The sequence below is a fragment of the Gadus macrocephalus genome, chromosome 8 (assembly GCF_031168955.1).
Source record: "Gadus macrocephalus chromosome 8, ASM3116895v1".
Classification (NCBI taxonomy): Eukaryota; Metazoa; Chordata; class Actinopteri; order Gadiformes; family Gadidae; genus Gadus; species Gadus macrocephalus.
In genome coordinates, this window is record NC_082389.1 from 2,744,727 (window position 1) to 2,769,786 (window position 25,060).

At 42.3% G+C, this 25,060-nt stretch overlaps 1 protein-coding gene across 4 annotated transcripts in view; it reads right to left on the bottom strand.

Annotated features, from left to right (window-relative positions):
* Positions 1–3,615: 3,615 nt before the first annotated feature.
* LOC132463690 (uncharacterized) overlaps positions 3,616–25,060 on the bottom strand; it is a 142,960-nt gene continuing 121,515 nt past the window's right edge. For all 4 annotated transcript variants that reach the window (XM_060059999.1, XM_060060002.1, XM_060059998.1 and 1 more), the window contains 2 exons: positions 9,564–9,663; positions 3,616–8,342 (listed from right to left, as the gene is read on the bottom strand). In XM_060059999.1, the coding sequence (XP_059915982.1) occupies positions 4,690–8,342; positions 9,564–9,663 (3,753 nt within the window). In that variant the 3' untranslated portion in view covers positions 3,616–4,689. The remainder of the gene's footprint in view (positions 8,343–9,563; positions 9,664–25,060) is intronic.

Here is a 25,060-nt window from a genome sequence, read left to right on the forward strand (position 1 = left end):
GATCGTTCCCGGGGAACGTCCAATTCAGATTTGAACTAGCAACTTTACAGTCTTACTGTTTTGCTTGCATCCCCACGAGGCATCGGCTTTAGTTTATCCTCGTCGCCATTTATGTAGTAACTCACGGGAGGCTTCTTATTGCACAATTAAGGAGCTTTATTTCGTTCCTGACGAACACAGTGTGCAGCATACGTAACATGGTAAACAAGGGCACATGGCTGACTGAACTTGTTCTGTGCCTCACTCATAGGTTAACTCAACCGTAACAACAAAGGGTTGCTGCCACCTAGTGGACAGCGGATTAACATCTTTTAAATACTCTGCCCAGTTATAACATTATGAGAGTAAAATAATTGTTTGTTTTTACTCCTGGTGGGTCTGTCTTGCATATTAGAGTGTTATTAGCTTATTAATACCAATTTAACCTTATCCAAAAAAAGTGTAAAAATGCAACAAAGGTGAGAGTCCCTTTAAGAAGGTATTAAAGTCTTAAACCCTGAATGCAGAATATTCAGCATTTCTTCGTCTTTTAGATCTGATAACCAACTTATAAATGCTAACGATTTTAGCTAACGTCAAACTTAATGGCCAATGCTAATGAGGCACATGTCTTCAATTTAGCTAACGCCTCGTTACCATTTTTAGCTAATGCTAACGAGGCACGTGGCTTTAATTTAGTGGGAGCGTGTCTATGTTCCCCGGGTCCTATGTTCCCCTCTTTGTATGAGACTGGGGAACATAGGACCCTTTTTTTTTTTTTTTTTAAAAAGGGTCCTATGATAATAATCTGTTTGTATTTGGCCACCTTTTTAGATGCTGACTATTTATTGACAAGAACTTTTTGAACCTTTTATGTTGTGTCATGTGCTTTCATCAGGTGTATTTCATGCTCAAAGTATGTGCTCTCCCTTTTCAGGTTGGGATAGTGACATGGCCTCACTTCTCCTGCTGGTCTACCTCCTGCCACCACCTCCAAGTGGAAAGAAGGGAGCTGTCAAAATCAGTATCCGGGAAGCTGTGGATCGTGTAGTGAAGTTTCACAGGGTAATTGTATCCTGATCATTTTTATTTTATTTTTAAAGGTCCCATGGCATGCCGCCAGAGCTTGTGTGTTGCTGATGGATGTCACAATCTCTGTGTTTGCCAATCTACTTATCGAGTCTTGAAAACAAAATGGCGTCGACGGGTGATCTACTGATGGTATTGTGTGTATAAAATATACTTTTTAATAAACAATCTGTACACTTACAAAGTTCTCAATGCCTCGTTTTATATGTTAATACCCTTATTGAACTACCAAAGAAGTGTCGGGCTACTTCTAGCCTTTTAAATGGTTTAAAATAGCGATTTAGTTTTTACCATAACCACTGCCCCCATTGTTCCAAGTTTATAGCGTTTTGATAGAATCGGCTAAAAACAGCCAACTGAAGAAAGCGTCTATATGCGTTTTTTTGTGCTCCAAAACGAACGTTTCAACTCATTATCATACAAAACATATCCCAAATCCGTTTTTACACCGGAATTCCCCTTTAATTGGTTGACAGGGACACATTTATTTATTTATTTTCAAGTTTGTTACATCATATAAATGTAAAACTAAATATGGTTCTTGATGTAAAATAATTAAAGTTTAACTATAATGTTAACTATATTATATATGTATGCACTGTAACAACAACAGCAGCAAGAATCTAATGTGTAGACTATTCATTCATGAAGTGTTGATAATTCACCTCAAAGGTGTTGGTTGTACACCAGTCAGAGAACATTCTCACTCTAGAAGTATTAAATAATCAGCTCTGCGAAGTGCTACAAAGCACTGACTTGGAGTACATATTTTCTCTCTCTGGGGTTCAAGGTTTACACTGCAGGTGTAAGGAAGCACTGAATGAGTGCCCAAAAGTACCACTAATAGAGTACATTTGCACTCTCAAAGTGTTCAAATGTAACTCTAAATTTGGAGTACATATTTTGCTCTTCTAACAGTGTTCAGTGAACACTGAACTCTTGGACCTATATATACCCCGAAGTGGGTGTTAAATGTACACCCATAGGGTACAATGTACACTGTGATTTTTGCTGTGTGCAAACAGAACCAGCAGCAAAGTTTACGTAAACCAATTTCTTACCTTATGTGGCCCTCCACATGCAGGCTAGATGATGTATCCATATCGTTATCCAGTGTCACAAACATGCTTTTTATAGGAAGCAAAAGGACCGGCTATTTTCTGAATAAAAATGTCAATTATGTCTGTCTGTCTTGAAACTTCTCCAGTGTGTTCACACCAAACGCAACGGGACAACAAGATCCCATACAAAGTGAACGTATAGACGCGTATCGGGCAAATTTTTTTGATTTGTCGCGCCACGCTTTCGCCGTGCACAGGCGAGCGCGTTCACGAGGATTTATGGCGCGACAAATTCGCTTGAGTTCAATCAGCATTCAACCGTTAAACTCAGTGCAGTGCAGTCCGGGGTGAACTGCAGCATGGAGGAGAAAGTGATTGTTGCCGTTTGCGACTCTCGGAGCTCTATATATAATCGTATATAATATAATATAATTGTATACATAATATCACGGCCAAAAGCTCTGTGCGCCTCCGGATGGCCGTAGCGCGGGGAGCTCATAGGGATTGGGCTTCTCGGGAGTCAGGGTTTGTTTACCGGCGTTGCTATGGGTTCCGGTCTTGTGTGTTCCAACGGTTTATTAGATAGGCCTATCTAATAAATTATGTCTTCGTGCACGCCTATCGCATGATTTTAGACTTGACGATTTCGGTTGAGTATGTGGGGATTTCTTCAGTCGCAATTGGTTTGCACATTTTTATAAGTGGTGGGGACAAAATTCGTACTTCAAATAGTGGGGGGGACATGTCCCCTCCGTAATCGACGCCTATGGCGCTGACCCTCCCCTGGTGTTGGGCTTTTGTGGAGAGTAATTTGCCAACAGTTGCATGAAGCACAGGCCCAGGTTTCCCACTAAATTATGAGTATTTTCACCCATTTAATGTTTACGGTGCCAAATAGAACGCACATTAATTATTATATTAATTAACCCCTTAATTCAAAAAAATAAATGAGCTTGTGTAGGGGATGCACTAGTAGAAAGTGTATGAGAGCGATTGCCATAGACAGAGTATAGTCAATCAAACATTCTTACTAACGATATGTTGGCAAAGTATGGGGACTGGGAAATGGATCGGCGTGTAAGGGGAAAACAAAACCAGTTAATGTCCCACATAAGGTTTTATTATTTAAGGAGTCACATTTGTAATATATATTTGTTAATTATATCTGTTCAAAAGGAATATTTTGTATTGGATATTTTACACTGTTTGATTAATGTTGAGTTAGGAACACGCACAGTGTTTTATCAATTGGAAAATTGTACCTTCTGTTGACATAAAATGAAGGGCTGTGGCTTTGGGCGATACATGTCAGTCTGTGTTATACAAAGTTAACACAAAACCCATCTCTGACAGTCGCCCCCTGCTGGTGGTTTCATGAATGCGTTAAAACTGACCAAAAGTGGCAGCCTAATAATGATAACTTTAAACTAATATTTGAGAATATACAATGGGCATTAATCAAATAAAAAGGTTAAAAGTCATCACAGATTATTGTACTCATCTTTAATTCTCTTTTAGAAAACACACGTGTCAACATGATTATACTTTAGTAAATATTGTTTTGAGAGCATTTGTTCTTCTCCTCTAAAATACAGGGGTTCCAAACCGTTTCACTTCGAGATCAAAAATAGACATTTGGGGTCTCCCTGGGACCCAAACTTAACAAGAATGCATTGTGTGGTGACCCACAAGTACGATTAAGAGACATTCACCAAGGGACTGTACCTTTAAGGGAAAGGGTTATGTCACTGACTTCCGGTTTTCACCTGGTGTCCCCGTTTGACCTAACTCGTGTGTGATGTGAAGTTATATTTTGAAGTGGAGAGTAAACCCGACTCGACGCATCTTGAATCGGCATAACATATACATTCATAAACTATTGATAAAGAACACAACAAACTATGAATGTAAAAATAAAAATAAAAGTATTTATCTTATCATAAAAGTACATTACAGCCATAATCCAATGTTCTGATGTGTGTGTTAAGTACACATAAGAATTTACACAATTCATTTGAAAAATGAGGAAAAATAAGCAGTAAGTCAATACACTCAGTGACTCAGTGTTCCAGCTGGAGTGGGGAGTGCTGCCAAGCATATAAAGTACACAGAACAAAACAAACACAAACACAATCAGGGTAATAAACTTATTTTTTCATTTCAACATCGTGATCTAGATTGAGTGAATCACAGAAGTCTCACTCAATGTTACCTCAGCCAGAGAGCAAACAGGTTGTCAGGTCAAGGTTTCCCAGAAGAGAGAAAGTGAGAGAGTGCAGCTCAGTTGGCGAACAGCAACTGAGCTGAACAAACACTCTATTTTTAATTAGGAAAATGAATTCACATATAGCGTATTTATACATTTCACTCTGCCAATTGGCGACCCAATATATATATATATATATATATATATATATATATATATATATATATATATATATATATTTTTTTTTTTTTTTGTAAAAAAAACATGTTTACCAAGATGTTTAATTTCTAGCAGTTTCATTACTCTGTTAATTCTCATCAACAGCATCCTTGTAATTAAAATAAATCAAAAGCTTTAATATGCAAAGAACATGTCATCATATGAATCCAGTCCCTTTTGCGCTGGCAGAGGTCCTAACCACTGGACCTGTTCTGCATCAATATCCGAGACTGTGGCCCCGCTAGCAACAATCTCCATGGTAATGGCTTTTTTCTTTAGCTCCTGGAGTTTATTGATGCGCTCAAGGTAGCCAGGCTTGGCCTCTGACTTCTCTCCCTCTATCAGCAGGTCGATGTATTCAGGTATTGAGAGTGGATCGGGCTTCAGAGCGATCTTCTTCAGGGTGTTGAGACACTGGGCTGCGCGCTCCATCAGCCTCACCAACTCGTCCTGTAGGCAGTCGTACTCCTGCTCCGTCTTTTTGATGATGTCACCAACGGACAATGCTGCCATAGAGGCCTCCTCATACTTTTCTTTCAGCTCCTTGTAGGTTTGTTTCTCTTTCACCGTCTCGGAGCCCCAGTAGAAATCATCACGGACATGCGCCGATAGAGGGCACATGCCTTTGCATTCGACGCAGGTAGCCCCCCAGGTAAAGACCTCACACAAATAACGGACACCCAATAATACCCCGCATGATTTGTGGCAGGTGACCTTACATGTCTTACAGTTAAGTGAAAAAAATTTGGCTTTAACTTGAACAGGCTTTGCGATGCTGGTCTCATACTCAAATTGCTCGTTGGCTGTGATCGCCATCTCATGTTTTTGGAGAATTTTACGTTCTTGCTCTATCTCCCCAAGCTTAGTTAAACCCAAATTCAGTTTAATCTTGACATTCCTAATGGAGTTCTGCAGCTGAGCCCTCTGTCTGAGCACCTCCTTGGTTAAGGTCAAGCTCTTGGCATTAATTGCCTCCAGACCAGAAAATATTTTTTCCATGCCTTCCTTTCCCATGTTCCAAAACAATTTATTAAACGCACCCAACGGACCACATAACTTTTCGTCTGAGTTATTGAATTTGAAGTTAATTGGTGAACCATCTTCATCTTGAGAACATGGGAACTCAGCTTCTTTGATAGCCTCGAGAACCGGAGGTTTTGTGCCATCTGAGAATGTCACCAAAATCCGGATGTTCTCTGCCACATCTTTGCCAAATATGTTGAGCACAGAGTTAAAGACATGTTTCTGTGATTCTGTAAGCCGAGCAAGAGATGCTTGGGCCACGAAGCAGATGGCATCAATCTCGCTGACTCCATGTTTAGCTGAGAAAAGCTTTTGTAGCTTAGGTACAATCAACAAATCTTTTTTTTTGCCTCCCGTGTGGCCGAAACCCGGTGTGTCCACAATAGTCAGGGAGAAGTCGATCTGGAAGCCCTCTCGGTGGTTGAGCTTGTACACGGTGACTTCAGAGGTCTGGCTGTGAGCCTGAGACTTGTTTGTGTCTTCGTCTACCAACTTGAATCTAAAGGTATCGTCCCATGTGACCCCCAGGATGTAGTTGATAATCCTGTTGACCAGGGTGGACTTCCCCGCCCCAGTGGCTCCTAGAACCATGAAGGTGCAATTCCGTTTCAAAGAGTCTTTTCCAAATATGAAGCGCTTGCATCCCTCTACATTCATGGACTGGGCTTTCAGAGGAAGAGTGTAAACATCCAGAGTACCTGGAAGTCCTTCAATCTTCCTGCTTTCTTTCTTAACAGTTTCTGCTAACCGCTCATATGGCTTTTCTGTGAACACAACTACAGATTCCTCTTTGCCAAGGCCAGCAACTCCAACGTCACATTTGACCCGGACAGTGTATTGTGTCGAAGGATGCAGCCCGGTAATGACTTTGACTCGTTGGGACTCATTGGCTTTGAAAGTTTGTTTGTTCCATATATACTCTTCAGGTTTCACTTTTTGAGATGTTTCAGCATAATCTAAGATATAATGCTTGATCTCCACTCCACGTCCAAGGTCAGATGGTTCCTCCCAGCTGACTGCCAAGTCTGTAGGATAACAGTCCACATGTAGCTTTTCTGGAGGACCGCATGGTAAGGTTTTAATTTTAGCTTCAAAGGCCGGACCGAGGCCAACTTCGCACTTGGCTCTACACCTGAACTGATACTCCTCGTTAATCTTCAAGCCGGACACCGTGACATCTCCAGCCTTAGTCTCCATTTGTTGATGCCAAACATCGTCCCCATCGCAGAACTCAACAGTGTAGTCGGTGACAGTTGTCAGTCCAAATCGAGATGGGGAAATATTCAGTGTTACACTGTTATGAGTGATGTCACCTGGGATCATCTTTGGCTTCATAGGTGGTTCAAAGTTGTCGGTGACTAAGGAGCCATTCTTGTAGAGTTGGAGAGTTGCACCTTTCTTTTCATTATCTCTTATCACAGCTGTTAGAAACCTGATGCTGTTGCTCTCCTTGTTGGCTTCTGCAAAATCTTGGAAGAGCTTTATTTTCTCTTTCACTTCGTCCATTACGTCATTTGAGTCGAACCATGGTTTTTCCACATCATAATCACATTGCACGTTGTCTGGTTTGGTTTCATTCAAGAATTTGGACAGAGCTGAAAGGTAAGGCTCTGGGGTTTCGAGGGAGGTAAAAGCAAAGCACACAGCATGTGGGATATCTCCACTGTGGATCTCATTGTGTAGAGTGCTGCGACTGGTGAGAATAGGCAGGTTAGGCATTTTTTCAATGCAAGAGCAGATGAAATTAATTTCCATCTCTTTGGATTCCATCCAGTCATTCAGTTCATTAATTTTGAAGGGAGAAGAATGTACTTTTTCCAGGATCTCTGCGAGAACACCTTCCTTCTCTCTTCCTCCTCGGATCAATGGGATATTCTTCGCCATATTACTCTCGAATTTCAGTTTATACTGAGAAACCAGCTCTTTGAAAAATTTTACCTTTTTGTTAATCTGTGGAAATTGCTGAAATTTTTCGCATTTTTCTGTATCGTTGCATCTCCTTTCCAGCTCGCTGAAGTCCTCCAGGACATTCTGAGCATTCCTGACTAATCCATCACTTATCTGTCGAACCAGTTCAGCAGCAGCAGAATCTAGATTCTTCAGTGGATATAACCAGACCTTCAGTGGCACTGCCTTCTCTCCTTTGGTACCGATTAGGTTAGGTAGGCTTTTATAGACTTTTATAGCCTCATCAAAGGACACAGGGTGTTTGTCAAGGTTAAAGTCCCCATGGAACTTGCAGGAGAACTTGTCAACATTTACCTTGTCCTTGTCTGCCATGTTCAGATTACCTTGAATGTCTACCGTCAATTTGGGTATCTTCTGGATCAGCCCCTTTAGATTGCCCTCGATGTCTTGTCGATCTTCCTTTTCTGACACTTCACGGTCAAACACAAAGAAGGCTAGTGCCCCATAAAGGATTCCTGTCACTACGTGTGTTGCTTGTTCAGACTTCAACACATCTGAATACTTCATATTACCTTCACCAATGTGATTCATTGACAGCTGTTGGAACTTGGTGGTGGTACAGTATTTTAGTGTCACTCTAGCCTGATTCCTGGAACTCTTAGAATTTGAAAGAAATTTAGCAGAGCCTTCTATCTCAACCAGTCCACCCAGAAAACTGGCTTTCATGGAACCTTCAACATTCAATGCAGAAAATTTGTCTTCAATGGAGTCGGATGCAACTATCTCAAAGACACTGTTGGGTTGGGGTTTTTCATCTGTATATTTCTCCAAGGCTTCCCGGTCCCAAAGTGTCAGAGCTTCAGAAGAAAACAAAGAGAAAACAAATCAATCCTTAATCAGAGGAATACATATAAAACGTATAATTTTTTTTATACATCAGCGTATGGATTCCTACTGAATGAAAATGCTTTTCCTATGAAATCAGTAAGGTCAACCTAAAAATGAATGTTAAATGTCAAAGTGTTTATGTCTGGAGAAATAAAGAGATATATGCTAGTCTATATTCTGAACACATCATTGCTTTAACTCACACTTTACACTCTAGAGTCTGACTAACCAAATCCCATGTATTGAATATGGAAGAGAGTTGGTATTTTATCTGGTTATTATAATAAATGTTTCTGTATGTACGGGTTCATCCCCCTTCATACCATGAACTATGATTAGACAAATTCATTTAAATAATATTATATTATAAGCAATGTCATTCGGTAAACATTTTATCCAAAGTGTCTTGAAATACTGTGAGTGCATACATTTCTTAGCATGGGAATAATGTAAAAGTTGTCTGTGACCCTTTTATTGTTTACAATTTATTGATATCCTAGGATCTCTAATATGTTTTTACTAACCTGTAAAGACAAATCAAACCATTCTATAATAATAAACATGATGTACCATAATATACAGTCTATTATCTAGCCATAACTTTAACTATTATAATAATATTCTTGCTTGTAAAGAATCAATGAGGCTCATTGGTAGTGTAGTGTGGTGGAAAACGGAGTAATGGATAATTGTGAGTTCTGCTTGTCTTAAGTGGACCTAATTAAATGGAAATGAGGTCCATATTATCTTGGTCAGCGTCGTGTGCGTTGCCACTGTCTTTGTCACAGTATGTTATCGCAGTCAGCCTGAATAGAGGGACTTCCATGTTAAATACATGCTGACAACCCAACTGTGATGTTGGGTTGGAAGGCCCTGACACACTATTCCGACTGCCGATGGTCGGCGGATAAGGCAGTCGGACCGATTTGGTCCGACTGCCGAAAACCCGGTATCACGAAATCACATGATACCGGGTTATGTGATCACAATCACACCTGGGGGCATGTCATGGGACCTTTAAGAACAACAATAGTTGAGCGCTGCTTGCAGCACTCACCTAATAATGACATCCATAATGACATTTGGCCAGATCGATCAATTTCATACCAAACACAAATCAGTTGTAAGTTAAAATAACGTCAAGAGATCTTGTGTCTTGTCTGTTAGACTCTGTACTTGTATTTATTTACCGGGGATCAGTGAGTCGTTGCGACAGTCGTAGAGCATCCCCAGACTGAAGGGCCGGCCCAGTGCTGCCAGCACTACGGTCTTACCACTGTCCACGGCCATCTGAAAACACACAGACGCATGCACACACACACACACACACACACACACACACACACACACACACACACACACACACACACACACACACACACACACACACACACACACACACACCAATTTATTAATTGATTCTGTATTGAAGGACCTTTTAGCCTGAATTGATGTGTAACCCTTAGGCGTGTTCATCTATGCCCCAATGGCATGGCATTTTAATCACTGTAATCACTGGGATTTTTTAAGTATGCTGGACATACTATAACTTTCTTTCTTATTTTATTATTGCATCTTTTTATATTCTATGGGCTGCTGTGATAAGTGAATTTCCCATGTTTGGCCACACACTGTGGCTGGGGGTGAAGAAGTTTTGTACTTTAATGCAATATAAATGTTAGTGTCTATGTTGATGTTGATGTATGTATTGTGTTATCATGTAGCGTCATATCGTTTTAGATTGGATGCCATTAAAGGGGACATATCATGAAAACAGCACTTTTCCTGGGATTTGGGGTGTTGTTGTGGGTAGATGGTGCTCCCACACGCAAACAAACTTTGAAATAATGCTGCTATCCATTTGGATGTACGAAGTGGTAAAGTCGCAAATCTCCCAGCTTTCTTGCGGCATTTCACTGAGGCACGCCCCCTTTCGGTCGTAGTATCTCGTCGCTTTCAAAGTAGAGCGAGCAGATCTGTACAACTAGCAAAGAAGATGGCTGCGCCCATAGTCAATGGGGATTGAGCTGTATTTTCTTTGTATTTGTACCACGTTGGGGGTTGTAATGTCGATTTTAAATCCTCTTACACACTTGATTTCATTGCTGCTTTAGTCACCAATTTATGCATTGCACGGTCATGCTTTGCGTGCAATTCAATGTAAAGTTGTGTTTTCAAGCTGGTTTGCTAAAGAGGCTATGTTGCTAATGATGACTAGCCCGCTACTACCCCTCGTGGCTCGACATAAACACGACAGCACTTTAAATTAATTAAAATTGGCGAAAATGGCAAGATATTATTGCAATGTAAAAGGCTTGCAATGTTAATGTTTCTGTAAAGGCTGGCAACCATTATACTGGATTATTTCTTTTTTCCAAAATAGTTTTCTTCTCAAACTCGTCGGACGCAAATAGCAAACTGGAAGGCTGGAGCAAGGGAAATACGTCACGTTCTCGCTGAAGCTGGTCGTTCGTACCAGCCTACCATCCAAATGGATAGCAGCACGTTTCGGCGCCCCAAGGGGGCACATTTGAATATTACCACCCACTTCCTCACTCCCCTCCAATCAGAGAATCGCTAAGATTGTGTGGACCAGCGGACGAGCAGCTCCGGCGGGGGGAACTCGGCGCTAGCCCTGCAGCTAAGCTCCGGGAGTGCAATCCTTTTCTCTGGTGCCGAGCTCACCCCGCCGGAGCTGCCGCCGAATGGAAGTCAGAAGGAGGTGACATGGAGCAGAAAGGGATTGCACTCCCGGAGCTGAGCTGCCGGACTGCCGGACTGCCCCTGAGCTACCCCACACATCATACAAATACACATAACACAAAACAACAATAATTATGTGTCATAAACAATATTCATAAAATAAATGTAGTGTCTGTGTCCGAAAAGGAGTGAGAGGAAGCCGACGCTTATGTATTCCCACCCCTTGTTCAACTGCTTGTAATTATCTGCTATGCATTTTTCAGTTTTAAACAACTATTTACATAATGCACATTCAAATTATTCATATTTATACAACACTCTTATATTTACAACATGTACAAAGCCTCAATTTTTTTTTACAAATTGACAAAAATAACGAAAACAAAGAAGAAAACAAAACCCCCAAATCACTTGTCCCAATACAACCTGTGAAGCAAATATCACACTCAAAATCACTCACATTCATCACGATAACGTTCCAAAAAAGTGTTTTTGTACCTCTTTTTAAACTGAAATATGTTTGTGCTAAGCTTTACTACCTGTTTTAAACGATTCCACAAATTCACCCCACAGATGGTAATGCACATACTTTTAAGAGTTGTTCTGAATTTGTATTTTTTTAATTAAGTTCCCCTCTCAAATTATACCCGTCTTTCCATGAGCAGTTTTGGGATGTTTCCCAGAAGTAGTCGATTTCTTGCCTTGAACATGATTTGTGCAGTCCTAAATAGAACCAGATCGGTGAGCTTCAGTGTGTGTGACTTTAGAAATAATGAGTTGGTATGTTGAAGATATCCAACGTTATTGATGATCCTTATTGGTCTTTTTTGTAATGTGCATAACTAGGCCTGTCACGATAACAAATTTTTCTGGGCGATTAATTGCCCCAGGAATTATTGCGATAAGCGATAATATTGCCGTTTTTCAACTAATATAATGATAAAGTACACCCTTTCGAAGATCAATAAACTTTTATTTTTAAAGAACACTGGAACTGGACGTCTGGAAGACATTAAATATATACAGAATAAATTAACAAAACAACAATCTATTATTAACAAAAAATGCTCTTGAATAAAAACCAAACACCACCACAAACAATAAATAAAATTGAAACACTAAATAAAAAGGATGTAAACACGATTGCGCCAGGACTCCGCCTCCCACACAGACAATGCAACAAGTTAGTAGCCGCGTTTACATGGCACATCTGATCCGCATCTGATCCGCATAGATTTCTATGCGGCATAGATCTGTTCCTAAAATGTGTTCCGAATGTAGGCTACTGTATACATGGCAGTAACAAAAGTGTCCGTTCTGTCTCTCGCGCACACCTGACACATCTCTGGACCGGCGGCGACATAATGGATGTCTTATCACTATCGGGGATTTTAAATTTGATTTTAATGAAAGCACAGCAGGCGAGAGCTTTTCTCTGCCTGCTCCTTCAATTAAGAAGGAGGAGGACAGCGCAGCAACGTCAATTTCTCGTCAGATCTTTATATTTACCTTAAGCTCCGCCGCAAACAAGAGGAATTTGGATGCGAGTCTGCAGCCAAGACTGGTGGGAGAGAGTGGTCTTACAGGAATTTAGTGACCAGGAATCCTCGAAGGTCCATTTACTGCAGCTGCCATCTCTCTAAGTTAAGAAGTATTTTAACGTTCAGCCTGCAAAAGTACTACTAGGAGCCTACTCATTTACAGTTACCTCGGACGCGCGCGGACACTACGATACGCGAACACGTCATTAATAAACACCCATGTCCCGTCGCTTAGCAACCGGACACGCTTACCGGACTACTTTTACGGAATGATAACAAAGACGTGAATCAGGCAATAAATCCACTTTCCTTGACAGCGGTGAAGTTTGGTGTGCTTAAAAGTACAGACGGAGCTCAGTGGACCAATTGCGAACTACTGCGGCTGCTCTAAATTAAACCCTATTCGGAATAAGTGCATACATGGCGATTAAAACGGACTACACCACCTCTTCTATTCGGCATAGAATCTATGCCGAACAGATAATTGTATTCCGAATGAGGCGTATACATGATCATGATGTGTCCATGTCAACGCGGCTACTGACACTTGACGAGGGGGTTTACTCGTTGTGCCCTGTAATTATGAGCCGGAGCCCGATTTCAACCCGACATTTGTTACTTAGGCCTACCCTGCTAAATATATATAACATATATAAATATATATAATGCATAGAACGCCGGTCACTATCGGGAAAATAAGCCCCGACAGGGCGAACAGGCGACCGACGCGCAGCGGAGGTGTCTTGCTTCACCCTGAAGGGGCTTATTTTAGATAATGACCGGCGACGTTCTATACTACATCATCCCGCTTATTACAAGGCTACTTGCCAAGACGAAAAAATAACTTCACATGGTGTGTCTTTTTACAATTTATTCGTTAGCAGCATTCGTAGTGTTGATCAGCAGAGAAATAGTCCTTCAAAGACGTTGACGTTGCTTAGCAAACGAAGACGCTGGGGTTGACAAGTTACCGGACTATCTCTATGCAAGTGAACGGAGCGTTCCACGGCATTGAGAAGACCCGTGTAATAAAGGCCTAGAATATTTCTGTTTATGGCATAGATTTCTTCTCAGATTAGGCCAATAAAGCAATGATTTAAAAAAAAGAGTGCGAATGGAAATTATTGCGGCCGGCAAAAAATTATCGCTCATTTTTATTTATCGCGCAATTAATTGATTTATTGCATATCGCGACAGGCCTATGCATAACGGTTGTAGGTTGGTTTTGTAAGTATTTCCCCATATCTCCAAACAGTAAGTTAGATATGGCAAGATGAGTATATAATAGAGAGTACGTAATGATTTGTGGTCCAGAATGTATCGTGATCTTCGCAATATTGCTATAGTTGTTGCCAGTTTTGCTTTAACATGATTAATATGCGATTTCCAGCAGATTTTGTTGTTCAAGATCACACCCAGAAATTTCATTTCATATACTCTTTCTATACTTATTTGATCTATTATCAATTGGACTTGAGGGTTAGTTTCATGATTTCCAAATAGCATAATCTTTGTTTTGCTTAAATTAAGAGACAGTTTGTTGATATCAAATCAATGTTTTAATTTTTTAATTTCTGCTGTGATGACCTCTAAAAACTGCTTCAAATTATCACCGGAACAAAAACTATTTGTATCATCCGCAAATAGAATAAATGTCAGTTTAGCAAGTAAAATGTTCTGATTTATTGTATCAAATGCTTTTTTTTAGGTCTATGAATATTCCCACTGCCAGTTTTTTATTGTTTATGCAATTGGTGATTTCTTCGATAAGTTGCATTAATGCCATTGATGTTATGCTCCCAAAGCGAGAGCTGTGTTCGCGTCCTCGGCAGCCAGTCAGTTTCGTTCTCAGTGGGTGCTGGTCTCCGCCAGGGCTGCGCCTTGTCACCAATCCTGTTTGTGATATACATGGACAGGATATCGAGGCGTAGTCGTGGTGGGGAGGGGTTGCAGTTCCGTGGTCTGAGGATCTCATCACTGCTTTTTGCAGATGATGTGGTCCTCATTGGATCATCGGCCTGTGACCTTCAGCACTCACTGGATCGGCTGGCGGCCGAGTGTGAAGCGGCTGGGATGAGGATCAGCACTGCTAAATCTGAGGCCAGTGCCGTGTTCCAATACCCGTACTGTCCGTACTTACTAGCCAAAATTTGAGTACGGAGTATGTTCCAATTCAGATCCGGCGAAAAGAGGTATACTTCAAGGACCCGGATGCCGTACTCAAAACGGGCTAATCGTGAAGTGTGGATCGAAGGACACTCTCCGTACTCAACAGCAGCCATCTTAGCTACGTAGCGGAAGAGGCGGAGCCAGGCTGAGCTAAAGTAGGCGCATTTTCCACATAGCCTGTATTAATAGAGTCATCTTGTAGTTTTTATAGCTTTTTATAGCTGCTAGGCGTAAAGAGTTCACAGTTCAAAGCGGGATGTTTATTGCGGGGGAGGAGCCACGGCGGCAGTCGTGATCGTCATTTCCGGTAAGTGCACCACAGAGTACTCGATTTGGAACAGCACTCACATCTGAAAAATTAGCGTACTCAAGTGAGTACGGATAGTGCAGATAGTGTACTTCTTTTAAGTATACTCATGGAAGTACGGGTATTGGAAAACGGCACATGACTCCGGTGGAAACCGGTGGATTGCTTACTCCGGGTAGGAAATGAGTCCTTAGCCCAAATGAAGGAGTTCAAATACCTCGGGGTCTTGTTCGCGAGTGAGGGTACTATGGAGTGTGAGATTGGCCGGAGAATCGGAGCAGCGGGGGCGGTATTGCGTTCGCTTTACCGCACCGTTGTTACGAAAAGAGAGCTGAGCCGCAAGGCAAAGCTCTCGATCTACCGGTCGATCTTGGTTCCTATCCTCACCTATGGTCATGAGGGTTGGGTGATGACCGAAAGGACGAGATCGCGGGTACAAGCGGCCGAGATGAGTTTTCTCAGAAGGGTGGCTGGCGTCTCCATTAGGGATAGGGTGAGAAGCTCAGCCATCCGTGAGGAACTCGAATTAGAGCCGCTGCTCCTTTACTTAGAAAGGAGTCAGCTGAGGTGGTTCGGGCATCTGGCAAGGATGCCCACTGGGCGCCTCCATTGGGAGGTGTTTCAGGCACGTCCAGTGGGGAGGAGACCTCGGGGAAGACCCAGGACTAGGTGGAGAGATTATATCTCAACACTGGCCTGGGAACGCCTCGGGATCCCCCCGTCAGAGCTGGTCAATGTGGCCCGGGAAAGGGAAGTCTGGGGCCCCCTGCTTGAGCTGCTCCCCCCGCGACCCGACCCCGGATAAGCGGATGATGATGAGATGAGATGATGTGGATCTCTCTGTCCGAAATCCATTTTGATTGTCAAACAAAATCTTATTTTTTTCTATGAAATTATCAAGTCTCTCTGCAAAGAGTTTTTCTAGGATTTTTGAGAATTGGCAGAGTCAAGAAACAGGCCTGTAATTTGTGAAATGGTGTCTATCCCCATTTTTATATAATGGTATTACTTTTGCTATTTTCATTTTGGTTGGAAATGTGCCGGATTGAAAAGATAGGTTACATACGTGGGTTAATGGTTCGGCAATTACTTCAATAACGTTTTTTTTTTATTGCAATCAGTAGAGGATTTGCTCTTATATTTTCTTACAGTGTCTACAATCACTTTTTCTTCGACTGCTCTAAGAAAAATAGAGCTTGTATTTCTATCCCAAAGATCAGTATCCACCACACAAACCATCAACCACATCATCCATATTATCTATTGCCTTTTCTTTCTCCATAAAATACTGAGGGTAACCTGTATTTTTTGATCCATCTCTAATAATACTGTTTAGCACATTCCATAAACCTTTCATGTTGTTTTTGTTATTCTCTAGTATTTTATTATAGTATTCTTTCTTACATATCCTCATTATAATGGTTATTCTTTTTAAAAATTCTTTATATTTATTTTCTGCTTCTGCAGTTGGATTTTTCATACATTTCCTATACAGCGTATTTTTCTTTTTGCAGGCATTTTTTAAACCCTTAGTGATCCACTGACTAGTTGTCTGTTTTTGTCCATCACTGTAATTTTTCACAGCACAGTGTTGGTCATGAAGTGATTTAAAAACGTTAAGAAATCCATTGTATGCATTGCTTTGTAAGTATCGTCTACCTCGTATAGTACCCTCCAATTCTGTTTCAGTAAGTAATTCTTTAATGCATTTATGTTTTCTTCGGTTCTACCAGCTCTTGTTATTGTAGGATATAAACCCATACTGTACACAGTATTGATGAATTCTTCTGTTATTTTATGTTTTTTTGGATTCAAAAGGTCAATATTATATTCCCCACATGTGAACATATTCTTTGGCAATGACATTGTAAACAATTTTTCCATCCAATCTTTAAATATTTCAATGTTCGATCCGGGAGCTCTGTATATACAGCTGACAATAACATTCTTGGTCTTTTCAATACAAATTTCTCCTGTAACACATTCCAATAAATCATCAACCGCTGTTGTCATATTTTCCACCACCTTGTACTTCAGTCATTTGTCCACATGGAGAGCCGCACCTCCTCCACTTTTTTTTGCCTCTGTTGGTATAATTCAGTTCATAGTCATCAATCCCAAAGTCCACACCTTTCTCAGTGCTGATCCAGGTCTCTGATATTGCTACTATGTTAAATGGGATGTTATTTTATCTGGTGGAAGTTAGCTTATAGCTATCCTGCTATTAAAGTGGATAATTGACATGTTGTTTCCTGATTGGAAATGTATATTAAATTGCTCATCTGTGTAATAACTGCAGCTATTATTGATATTGTTAAGTAAGTTGTTTTCCGGATCAATGTCATTTTCTATGTCTTGTGCGTTATGCTCTTGTCATGGTGAATTGTGAATTCCATTACCTTGTTGTGGTGTATCTTATTGGTATCCATTCAGTTCATCCAGGTCCCTAATGAGTAATACTTTGGCTTGTCCTGGTGTTTCGTTGAGCTTGATGAATATTTTGCAGTTGCTCGTCCACGTTGATTTAATTTTCTTCTGCTTTCTCAGGAATCTGGCCTTTCGGGCGATGTCAGCCTTTTTTTTTTGTCAGGTGTTCATTCAGATACACATCCGAGCCCTTCAGTCGTCTTCCCTGTTACAGCAGTTCAGTTTTGTGTTTCCTGTTGGCAAACCAAATTATTATAACCGGTTTATCCGTCTTGCTTCTCCGTGGGAGCGAGTGACAGGCCTCACTGTCCAACTTAATCCCCTTTGAGTGGAGGAACGCCGTCACCTGTTGCTCCACAGATGTGGCGTCCTGCTCGCTTGTCTCCCCTCCGTTCAGCGTTGTTAATGCCCGCGCATATGTGTGGGGCTTGGTCTCCAGCCCAGTGACGATGATGTCGTTCATTCCGGTATACTGTTCCAAATCACCCACCCTGTTCTCCAGCAACATAATCCGCTTGTCCTTCTCAGAGTTTTGTAGCCTCAGTTCTTTGACTTCCTCCACCAAGCGCATGATGCAGTTCTGCTATTTTCGAATGGCCGAAAACTCCTCCTTCAGCATGTCGAGTGTTTTTTTAATATCATTGACAAGGGTGTCAATGATAGGGTGTAATTATTTAGAATTTTTTATTTCGAACCTCTTTACCACCAGTCCACGAAAAATGCAAGGGCGCTACAGCAAGCTGCAGTAGGGATTGAACATGAGGATTCTTAAAATTGGCATAGTTCTTACTATAAGATTGGTGAGTAGCAGTTTCCAGAATATTAAACCCGCAATGAAGGATTTCCCTGTGTTGGCATGTCATTTTAAAACGGCCAGTGAAGATGACAAGCGTTTTGGCGCGGAGAGGGCCAAGTACTCTGGTTTACTTAGGCATCTGACATCAACTGGATTCCTCACTGACTTAGCAGCAATGAGAGACGTGTGACGTGAACTACAAGTGCTCTACCTGAAATCACAAAGACGGAACACATCTCTGGTTGATGCTGTGGTAGATATTAATGATTATATTCTATGGTAAACCATGATTATTATTATTAGGCCTGTATATCTAATGGTAGAAAACATTTAAAGCGTCTCTGAATTCTGATCCAGGGCTTGACACGCTGCCAGGGAGTCTGCGGTCAGAGCATATGGTGGAACCCCTCACAGGAGCAGGAAGCTACGGGGGTAATGTGTGCTGACCTCAGCCTGGTGTCTTTGACTATTTTTGTTGACCATTTGGTGACCATTTCATTTGGTTAGACAAATTTATGATTGATTGTGGGCGGACACCTCAAACAAGAAACTGCTTTGTGTGTGTGTATAAGAGGACGCTGGAATCTGTTAACCGTCAGTGCTTTGCAAACCATTCTGCCTTGTCGTTGTTCTTTTTAAACGATAAAGTATTTTGTCAATACTTGCTCCGGATTCCTCGATTTATTTTCCTTTCTCTTAAATTAGTCGAAGTGTTTATATCTCGGTTTTAATCCAATACAATGCCAGCAAACAAATTCACCAAACGATCGAGGTGCTGCGTGCTATGAAAGAACGAGGGGGGAAAACCGAATTGAAAGCATAACCAGTGGCCAGCTGAAAGGGGTTATGCTTACCGAGACGCAGCCTCAAATAAATAAGCCCCAATTCTACCAGGCAAACGTTGACAATCTCACTAAACGTCTCCCTGACCGTGATCTAGTGAACATGTTGAAGCCAATGGATCAGCACTTCTGGCCCAAAGAGAGAACTGACCTAGTTCTCTTTGGAGAACGTGAGGTGGGGATGCATGCAAAACTTATCAGAGAGTCGGCCACTGAAGCCGATGTCCCTGCGAGACTGGAAGTCGCAGGGACATCAGGGGAATACATTGAAGAGACTTATTATTGCAAGCAACACTATTCTGCCGACCTCTGCGTATTGTGAAAGTTTTTTTTTCGGCATGCAATGACACTGATGATCAAATTAGAAACAAACTACGTGCCATGAGCCTCAATGCATTGTTGTTCGTGGAATTAAATGGACCTCCTATAGAGAAATTTGACCCCATCCCGTCCGTCAGTCATGGATTAAAAATAACCACTGGACTTCAGCATCATGGGTTCCTGGACGACGACCACATCCTGTTGTAAACTGACCAGTTTGGTCTATTTTGTCTGCGTAATGGTAAGAGATGGATTTTAGTTTGTTCAAGTAGCCTATTCATTCTCCCTCTGTATAAAGTGGGTAGCCTGGGCTGGGCTGTAGCCAAAAACAATATCTTCAACCAAAAATGAAAAGATCAGTTTGTATGCATACAATAGGCCTATGTGTGTCTGTGTGTGCGCGCGCGCAAGTGTTACATTCAGCATTACATAGCCGTAATGCACGCACCCATTTAATTAGCAAGGTATAATTCATATCCCTCTTATTACTTGGCTACTTGCCAAAATGAAAGAATAACTTCACACAGTGGGTGAAGATACAATTTATTTGTTACCATTCGTAGTCCGCCAAGGACGTTGACGTCGCTTAGCAACCGAATACGCTGGGGTTGATAGGTTACCGGACTACTTGCGGAGTGGTACAAAAGACGTGATTCAGAGGCAAAAAAATTCACTTTCCTTGACAGAGGTCATTATATGCTTAGCAACTGTCAATTATCGGAAAATAATTCACCGCCGGGAGTCGGGAAGGTCCATGCAAGTGAACGGAGCGTTCCACAGTATTGTAACGAACTGGGTTAATGTGGTTCTGTAATTATGCGTTCAGCAGCTATGCAAATGTTCACATGTGTTGGGTAATGCGCTAATGGGAGATTGTCTTGCGAGAGGGGGAGACGACAACGTGAGGGTCAGGGTCCGGAAGTGACGTGTTGGTTGGGGTTAAGCAGTATTACGGCTGGATGTACGGCGTGGTCTGAATTTCCAGAAATGTTTGCACTAACAGACAAGGAAGTGGGCCTGACACACCTGGTCCAACACAAAATAGACACTGAGGTTTCTCCTGCACAGCAGCCCCCCTGCACCACCTGCTGCAGAAGGACAGGGACTTCACCTGGACGCCACAGTGCCAACAAGCCTTCAACTCCCTCCAGAAGGCACTGGCGGAGGCCCCCGTCCTCAACCCCCCGGACCCCGGCAGTGTTTCCCATACATAGACCATTGTGTGGCGCGGCGCCACAGAATCAACATCGAGCGCCACGAATTGATTCTGTCTTTTTTTTTTTTTTAATATAGGCCTATATATATATATATATATATATATTTTTTTTTAAATAACGCGATTTGGAAATCTAAAAATCGTTCCGTCCATTCATCTCTGCATAGCACTCGTTCTCCCTGTCATTCTCACACACACACACACACACACACACACACACACACACACACACACACACACACACACACACACACACACACACACGGAGCGAGAGCGACGATGCTAACACATGAACCCACCGATGTCACCCCGTCGCTTAGCAACCGGACACGCTGGGGTTGATAAGTTACCGGACTACTGTAACTACTACGGAGTGATAATAACAAAGACGTGAATCAGCCAATAAATCAAATTTCCTTGACAGTGGTAAGGTTCGGTGTGCATTAAAGTACAGACGGAGTGGACCAATTGCGAACTACTGCAGCTGCTCCAAGTTAAACCCCAAACTAATCGGAATAAGTATTTATAGCGGACTACACCACCTATTCTATTCCACATAGAATTCTATTCCGAACCGATTGAGGCGTATATATATGATACTTTTCTATTCCGATTGAGCTGTTCTTCCACATCTATGCGAATCAGATGTGTCCGCATGTAAACACGGAGTTACATGCACACTCACTGACGGCCGCGTCGCCGTATCGCCGTATTCCGCCCCCCGCACGCCACACATTGGTCCTTGGCCTGTGGGAAACACTGCCCGGGTTACAGTTTACTCTGGACACGGATGCCAGCGACGTGGGCAAGGGTGCAGTGCTGGCTCAGGCGGGGCCAGAGAGAGAGAGAGAGTGGTGGCGTGACCACCTGGGAGGAGGTGACTGGGGGCTCCACTGCAACAAAAGGCATCGGGACTATTTTTGAGGCACTGAGAGTGAGGGAAGGAGTACTGCAGAGAGCCTGGAAGGAACCTGCTAAGGGAGAAGAAAGGTGGCAGGTGATAGTCCCCAGTTCACTGAGAGATGCTGTGCTGAGAGCATCCCATGGGACCGCAGGAGCGGGGCACTTCGGAGCAGCAAAAATACTCAGCCGGCTTCGTCAGGGGTTTTACTTGGGGCTGGTCAGAAGGGAAGTAGAGGACTTTTCCGCCGCTGCAACCATTTCGGCGGCCTACTAGGGCCCCCCAGATCAGTCTCGCGCACAACTACATCAACAGGCGGTGGCGGCTCCCATGGAAAGAGTGGCTGTGGACGTCATGGGCCCATTTCCCCGCATGGACACAGGCAACCGATACGTTTTGGTCGCCATTAACTATTTTACATAATGGCCTGAGGCGTACGCAATACCAGATCAGGAAGCAGAGACGTGATTGATGCTCTGGTAGAGGGCATGTTAAGCAGGTTCGGGGTGGCAGAAACCATCCACAGTGATCAAGGGAGGAACTTTGGGTCCCGGGTCTTTGCCACCATGTGTGAGCGCACAAGCATGCATAAGACCCGGACCACAGCCCTGCAGCCCCAGAGCGACGGCCTCGTCGAGAGGTTCAATAGGACCCTTTGCACTCCTGACCATCCCTGGAAGAAGGGATCCCCTACACTGCGCTTCTTCTCAAGATTTCTTCCTTGCTGATTCAAGGGAGTTTTTTCTTGCCCGTGTGGGGGCATGGGTAAAGGGGGGTGTCACAAATATTTGGCCTGTTAAGCCCTTTGAGACTGTAATGGTGATTAAGGGCTATACAAATAAAATTGAATTGAATTGAACCCTGGGAAAGCAGCTGGCAATCCTCACCGCAGAGCACAAACGGGACTGGGACACGCACCTGCCCTTCGTCCTCATGGCCTACAGGTCTGCTGTTCTGGAGTCCACCTCATGCACGCCTGCCCTCCTCATGTTGGGGCGGAAGCTACGGACGCCAGTAGAGGTGGCCTTTGGCAAGCCCCCTGAAACCCCTGCTGTTCCTCCGGGGAGGGTACAACCGGAAGACTCCAGGATCGGATGGAGCCCGCCCATATCTTTGCCTGAGACCAGCTGGAGAAAGCGGGCACGAAACAAAAAATGAACTACAACATAATGTCGAAGAGAAGATACTTCCAAGCTGGAGAGCTGGTGTGGGTGTACCGCCCCCGCAGATAGAAGGGACGGTGCCCCAAGTTGGACTGTCATTGGGAGGGGCCTTGTCAGGTGGTGGAGCGGCTGGGTGAAGTAGTGTACTGGGTCCAGCTGCCAGGAAAGAGAAAGAAGGTTGCGCTCCACAGAAACAGGTTGGCCCCGTACAGAGGGGACTCCCTCCCTTCCCCAAGCGCCCACCTGGAGGGGCAATGGCGCAACCGTTGCACGTGGCTATGTAGTAGGCTGAATATATTTTGATTTTTATAATAATATTGATTGATGCAAAAAAACGGTTTACAAGCTATTATTTTGAGTCAAAGGTATTTATTTAATGTGTTTATTTTCGTCATAAGGCATTCTCATTATTTCATTATTTTGTGTATCATTGTGACTTTGTTTTCTAACAGTTTACAGGATTCTATGGTCTAAAACAGTACATGATTAATCTATCATCCTGTGATCAGTGTATTTTGGTGAGCCGGCAACCAATTGTTCTGGTCTGCATCAGGTCTGTAGGGGGCGCAGTGTGTTTGCTCTTCAGATCAACTCATGTCATGATGAAGAGACACAGCGTCGGCTGATTATTAATTCATCACAAGCCCTCTGTTTTCACAAGCCCTCTGACAAAGTCCCAGCGAGCCAAGTCCCAGCCAATGAGGGATGAGTTCCCTCATGAATATTCACGAGCTTCCCGCTACCACCCTGCGAAAAATAAACTCGCCACCCGCTCGCACGCTGGTCTTCCCACAATGCCTTGCCCCACGCGAGTACGTGTCCAATACATGGACATATTAAAGGATGGACCACAGACTGGAAAATGGCCGCCCATTCATTCCTATACAAACTGCTCAGTGGCGCAGGGTAACATACAGGAGCGATTTGCTTCCGCGTTATGTGGCCAAGACACGTGACCTCGTCCGTGACGTACCGGATGCAGAGATCTTCTTCTTCTTCTAGTTTAGTGGAGGATCATAGTTTTTCCCCATATACCGCCACCTACTGGACTACTACACAGGAGTTTGTGACAAGGACGTTGGCAAATGATACTTTAAATCATAAAAGAAAAAACCAAACTAACGAAACAAAATAAAACAAACTAACAAAAGAAATGAATAAATAAAAATAAAAAATATATATACTTAAGGTTAAATTCTTCTAATTAGGTTAGTATCTTTTAGCTAATTTATCAGCAATTTCATTGCCATATATTCCATGGTGGGCTGGAATCCAACAGAACTGAATAACTAAACCAAGGCTTATAATATTTAAAAGAAGATGCTTTACCTCTATCACCAAATCTTCACGCATTGAATTATCTGTTATAAAACTTAGTATCTACAACCCATCTAAGAGCGGTTATTATTGTGGCCATCTCGATTGAGTATACTGATAAAGTCACCCACTCTATATCCATATCCTTTTTCAAATTCTGGAATATATATGCCAATACCACATTGTCACCAACTTAGTATCTACAACCCATCTAAGAGCGGTTATTATTGTGGCCATCTCGATTGAGTATACTGATAAAGTCACCCACTCTATATCCATATCCTTTTTCAAATTCTGGAATATATATGCCAATACCACATTGACACCATTCTATTATAGCTGATAACCAAGGTACACACTGTAATACTATAATCAAGAGGACATACAGGCAGTTCAAATAAAAAGAGATAGAACTTTATTGATCTGGAAACTTCATAAATATGTAAGATTGCTCCATATAATACCATGGTAACATAGTAAACGTATGTAGGCCTAAAAAATTCAGTTCAATGTTATTGCTTAAGAAACAGATTCCTTCCAACTAACTATTTACGAAAAATGCAATCAATAATTTATATAAAAGTAAATGTTTACATATCGACCAGCAACGAAGTTGGAGTAGCCTACCCAAATAAGGAATTGTAATACACCAACATTGTCAACTGTCATACATAGCTAACCATAACCCTGTCATACATAGCTAAACAAGCAAATGAAAATGAAATACCTACCAACGCAACTGAAATGTTAATATTAGACAATTAACAATATTATGAAAATTACGTAGGTCTCCCATAATCATTCAGGTAATCAATACGTCTGTGCCTGTTACAGCTATTTCAATGATATGTGTGTTATATATCCGTGTTCAACGCCATTCATGTTAAGTAAAAGGACAAATCTCAGACTTTGGAAGTTAATGGAGTTAATGGAAGTCAATTCGGAATTTAATTTAATTCGGAAGTTAATGGAGCCGTGCACTTC